The sequence below is a fragment of the Brachypodium distachyon genome, chromosome 2 (assembly GCF_000005505.3).
Source record: "Brachypodium distachyon strain Bd21 chromosome 2, Brachypodium_distachyon_v3.0, whole genome shotgun sequence".
NCBI classification, from domain to species: domain Eukaryota; kingdom Viridiplantae; phylum Streptophyta; class Magnoliopsida; order Poales; family Poaceae; genus Brachypodium; species Brachypodium distachyon.
In genome coordinates, this window is record NC_016132.3 from 33,852,513 (window position 1) to 33,858,039 (window position 5,527).

The window sequence follows — 5,527 nt, forward strand, 5'->3', positions numbered from 1 at the left end:
GATGCTACTCCCTCTTCCGATGCATAATGTTGTACTTCTTCCGTCGAGCAAAGGATGTCTCAATTTTGACTAATTTGAATGGATCTATACACTAAGTCATGTCTGGATACATCCAAATTTTAACAAATTTGAGACATCTTCTATTGAACGGAGGGAGTACTAAATCTGAGACACTTATTAGGCGCTCACTTATTATGGATCAGAGGAAGTAAGTGTTAACAGATGAGTACAAATAGGGCCAGTTTGTTGGGCCCCTTGGAATTGAACAGCGAGATCGATCGGTAGGAGGGGCACGACGCATCGCTTCTGCAAAAATGGATCGGAAGCTTCGTCATGTAGGGCACGCGCTCATCCATAGAGAACAATCTGCCGCAGGCGAATGCCGGAGCTCCGGCAGGCGGCCGTGCGGAGCCCGGGCACCCTAGTGCCTCCATGGTAAATCCGACAATGGTCATGACAGAACGAAAGACTGGAACTGGAATTTCAGGTAGCAAAGTTATCTCACTAAAGTTCAGTTTTCATATTTTTGGGACCGAATCAAAAAAACTCTAAAATTAGAGTAAACTTCAGAAAACCACACTTTTCTAGCCACTTGTCTCACAGAACCACACTTGTTGCTAATTTGTTCGATGTGCCACAATCATTCGGGCAAAGTGTAACGACGAGCACAAAACTAACATAATTAGCGATTTTGATGGGATTCTCGACAGGTGGGGCCCACTTGTCAGGCGAAAAGTTCGGGTCCAACCCGACCCAATAATGGATCCGTCTTCTTCCCCTTTCCTAGACCTCGCTCTATCTCTTCCCATCGCTGGTGACCTATGAGCGGGGGCGGCGGTGCCTGGGCTGGTCGGAAGAATTGGCGATTGCAGCTGTAGCGGAACGTGGCCGGCCGGGTTGGAGACGGGGGCACCGAGCCGCAACGCGGTGCAGGGTGGGTTGGAGGCGGCGGACGCTGATCCGATGGCCTCGGTTGGAGAGAGAGAGAGAGAGAGAGAGAGAGAGAGAGAGTTGCAGAGCCACGCCCTTTGTGCTCGTGGAGCCGATGGCATGCTGATCCGAACACACACACACACACACACAGAGGGAGAGAGAGAGTTGCAGCAACCGTGGAGCCGATGGCATCCCTTCGTGCTCGTGGAGCCGAAGACGCACGGGTAGCAGCCTCGCCGAGGCCAGCACCGACCACGCCCATGGCCATGGCCATGGCAGCGTGTACCCCACCGCGCGAGCTCAGGCAGCAAGAGGTGGGGAGCGTCGGGAGGCCGGCGGCGGGGCACGCGAGGCGGCAGGAGGCGAGGCGTGTGCGGGCGGAGGCCCGCGCGATGCAACCGGAGATTGGGTGCGCGGGGGCGGAGGCCGGAACTGATTCGCGCGAGACAGCAGGCGGTGCGCCCGTGGACGGAGCGTCGTCGCACGCTGGTGTGCTCCTGGTAGGAAAGAAGGCCGGAGGAAGAAGAAAGAGCTCTCGGATCAGGTCGGATTGTTTCCAGGTGGGCTCCATCCGTCAGAAATCACGTCAAATCGCTAACTCATGGTGTTTTGGGCTCGTTGTTACACTTTGCCCGAATGATTGTGACACAGCGGACAAATTAGTAACAAGTGCGGTCCTGTGAGACAACTAGCTAGAAAAGTGTGATTTTCTGAAATTTACTCATAAAATTACAAGACCAGTCATGACCTAATGACCCGCTCATTCAATTGTGTCACATGTTATAATGGATCCGTCTTCCCCTTTCCTAGACCTCGCTCTCTCTCTTCCCATTGCTGGTGACCTATGAGCGGGGGTGGCAGTGCCTGGGCTGGTCGGAGGAATTGGTGATTGTAGCTGTAGCGGAACGTGGCCGGCCGGGTTGGAGAGGGAGAGAGAGACGCCCTAGAGAGAGAGAGCCACACCCTTCGTGCTCATGGCGCCGATGGCATGCAGAGAGAGAGAGAGAGAGTTGCAGTAGCCGTGGAGCCGATGGCATCCCTTCGTGCTCGTGGAGCCGAAGACGCACGGTAGCACCCTCGCCGAGGCCAGCACCGGCCACGCCCTTGGCCATGGCCACGGCGGCGCTTACGCTCAGGCAACAGGAAGTGGGGCGCGCGGGGAGGCCAACGGCGGGGCACGCGAGGCAGCAGGAGGTGAGGCACGCGCGGGCGGAAGCCATCGGCGGGGCGCGCGGCAGCGGAGGCCGAAACCGATCCGCGCGAGGCAACAGGCAGGGCGGCCGCGGACGGAGGCGGGCAGCGGGCCACGCGAGGTAGTAGGCGGGCGCCGTCGCACGCATGAGTGCTCCTGGTGGGGAAGATAGCCAGACGAAGAAGAAGAGTTCTTGGGGCGGATCGGATTGTTTCCAGGTGGGCTCTATCCGTCGCGGACAAATTAGCAACAAGTGCGGTCCCGTGAGACAAGCGGCTAGAAAAATTTGTTTTTAGGAAAACCATATTTTTAACTATTATGTTTTTAAATCACCGTCGATTTTGGGATACATGTCACTCCGAACACTAATCCTGCGGTTGAGCACGAATTGACAGCAAACATGACAATGCGGCCCACTTGTCGGATCCAACGTGGTGCCACATCAGCACTCAGCAGACAACCCACGACTGGTCCTCTTCACCGACCTGTGCTCGGCATTGCCGGCGAACAAGGAAGAGGCGGCGAAGGCGGGGCTGCGGGACTGTGGCGGCGACTGCAACTCTCCCGCCCCCGCAGCGCTCTCCCCTCTCACCCCTCTATTTGTCCCCTGCTCTTCTTCTCCCCAAGTTTTTCTCTCCCTCTCTGCTCTCACTCCGCGACCGTGTCGAGCTCCTCCGGCCGCTCCCTGTCGATTCGGCCGCCCCCAAGACCCCTGACCCCACCGCAGCCCCACGTACCCGCAGCCAGACCATGTGGACCCCGCCTTGCGCCCGAATCAGCCGAGCCGCGGGCTTCTTCTCCGCCTCCGGCGGGAAACGCACCCGCCCCCACGAGCTTGTTCCGGCCTCGCCCTCGCCTCTCCACCTCCCTCTGGAGCTGCGCGTCGACGCCCCGAGAGCACCGGTTCCCCCGCCCGCATCTCCCGCTTGCCGAAGCCGCCCCGCGTCGGAAGCCGTCCCCGACCGCCGCCCCTCGTCGTCACGGCCTTATCCAGCGACGGATACGCAGTGCCGCCGCCGCCATCGGCCTCCCCGTGCCGGCGCGCACCAGGAAAGCACCCCGACGCGCCTCTCCGTGCCTCGGAATGCTGGGCCGGCCGCCATCTTCCCCAACTCCGGCGACGGTTACATCGGCGACCGGGAAGGGGCTCCAAGGCGGCGGCGCTCAGATTCGCGTCGGCATCAAGGAGATGTGGGCGATGACTCGGGGTAGCCAGTAGCGCGGTGATCCTCTCGCGCGTAGCACAACAGCGCGGGGCAGCAATAGGGGCGGCGCAACTCTCGCTGGAGTTGGAGCAGGGGAGGTGGCTCGGTGGGGAAAGAAGAGCAGGAGAGGAATCTGTCGGGCCAGAGGACGGGAGGCACTGCCACGAGGTCGACCAACGATGGGGATTCCTGGTGGTGGCGAGTGTAGGCCGTGATTCCTGCAAGGTCCAAGAAGATCGATAGATTGAATCGATTCTTTTTTCTTCCTTTGTTCCCGCGTGATTCTTTTGGGAGAGTTAGGTGAATCAGAGTAGCAGAGTATGCCCACAAATTGATCCCTTCCTTTCTCCCTTGACGATAGATTCCGGGATGGTGCGGTGGCGAGATTTCCAACAGAGCAGGATTTTGGCCGTCATCAACCATGAGCTTGTGAGGCCCTCCGCCGTGTCAGCCGACGACTCTCCGCATCATCAAGCAGCTCGGTCCCGCGTGGCGCTCCGACATTCCGACTTGTCCAACCTGACGCTACGGTGGCACCAACATGTGGGCGCTCTTGTCAGGTTTTGCATCAAAACACTCTTAACTAGTTAATAAGTGTGTGGGAGTACCTCGGTGCACAAAAATGATGAAAATTTATAAAAAAAAGAAAAGGATAGTTTTTCTAAGATGTTTACTGAATATGACGGTTTTGCGTAATTTTCTTTTTTCTGAAATTACTCCTAAAATTACAAAACTATTCATGACTTTCTCTTTTCTGAAATTACTCCTAAAATTACAAAACTATTCATGACCTAGTGACCCGCTCATGCAATTGCATCACATCTTGTATTGGCATTGCTTTCGTCAAACATCATTCCCGAACACATCGTCAGATAAAAAAAAACTGATTTCATGATCACTATCAACAAACCGGCACGGAGTATTTTTTATATATATGTATACTCCAAACGTGTCTCTACCCAAAAAACAAAAGTACATACATACTCTGAACCGGGGCCAGCTACCTACAGGCCCGGCCCAGACCCACAGCCCGCCCGCAGGTCGATCCAGGCTCAGTCCGACAGGTCGTGCTCGTTCCAGCACAGGAGCATGGAGACGCACCGCCGCAGGATGTAGAGCCTCGTCCGCTGCTGCTTCAGCACGGTGTAGCACCGCCGCCGGAGCCCGCATCCGGCGGCGGCGTGCTTCCTCCGCCGCGGGGTCGACGGCGCGCCGCCGTCGTCGGCATCGGCCTGCGTGGACAAGTGGTGGTACGAGGAGCAGACGGACGCCGACGCGGAAGCAGCTAGCTCCATGGACGCGATTGCGAAGGCCAAGAAGAAGAACGGACAACAACAACAGCTGCAACAGGAGAGCAGAGCAGAGGACTTTGGGTAGAGAAGTTGAGATAGCGTTGTGCGGCGAACCTGGAAATGGCGCCTCTGTTATTATAGGGAGCCCGGCCCGGTCAGACGGCTTTGGGCCCACATATGACCGTGATGGCTCATTATTGAAAAGCCGACATTGGCAGCGGGAAATGACCGTTCTACCCTTGATTATGTTGCAATTCCCTAATATTAAGAACACCTCGACGGATTTGTCTCTTACTCTTTGTTGTTTGAAAAATAATAGTGCATCTGCTCTTTCTGCTGCTGGTCACTAATCTCTGGATGCTCCTGTCATTTGGAATTCATGATCCGATTAGAATACTGCAATGATTTGGTGACGCTTGTCTGCACTAGTATATTACTCCCTCCGTATAGTACAAACATGATTAACAATTAGTGCGGTAGCTAGCTAAGCTAATGGTGACGTTCCGTTGGTACGTGGAGTCGTGGATGGATTAGAAAAAAACGGGCTCCTGACTCGGATCTGATGCAAGGACATGACTATTATAAAAGGGAAAATGTGGTTACATCACCAATCACCACTCAAGTTGGACATTATGCAGTGTTACGTAGGATTAGAATAGGAAAAAGAGCTGGGACACACAAGGCGCTCTGTCACTCAATTATAAGGTGACGACATAAACTTGGTCGCCAGCTGGAAGGCGATATATAAATCAAGCTTTGGTTCGGCTTGCACTGCAGGATTTGCGTCCTAATCTTCTGGGGAACGGCTGCCTGTTTCGGTTAAGGATTTGGTGGACAAGCCTGATCCATGACCGAGGATCTTGTGCTTAAAAGAAGAGCTTGCTTCCTTGGTTACACTTGTCCCG

The 5,527-nt window shown here is 55.5% G+C and overlaps 1 protein-coding gene across 1 annotated transcript; it reads right to left on the reverse strand.

Annotated features, from left to right (window-relative positions):
* Positions 1-4,136: 4,136 nt before the first annotated feature.
* On the reverse strand, positions 4,137-4,851 carry LOC100840918. Its single transcript, XM_003568763.4, has one exon. The coding sequence runs from the start codon at positions 4,623-4,625 to the stop codon at positions 4,383-4,385; it is 243 nt and encodes an 80-aa protein (XP_003568811.1). The 5' UTR covers positions 4,626-4,851; the 3' UTR covers positions 4,137-4,382.
* Between the last annotated feature and the right edge of the window lie 676 nt (positions 4,852-5,527).

What these genes read in the sequence shown, in the direction of transcription:
- LOC100840918 (XM_003568763.4), bottom strand. Translation starts at nt 4,625, where the DNA reads ATGGAGCTAGCTGCTTCCGCGTCGGCGTCCGTCTGCTCCTCGTACCAC.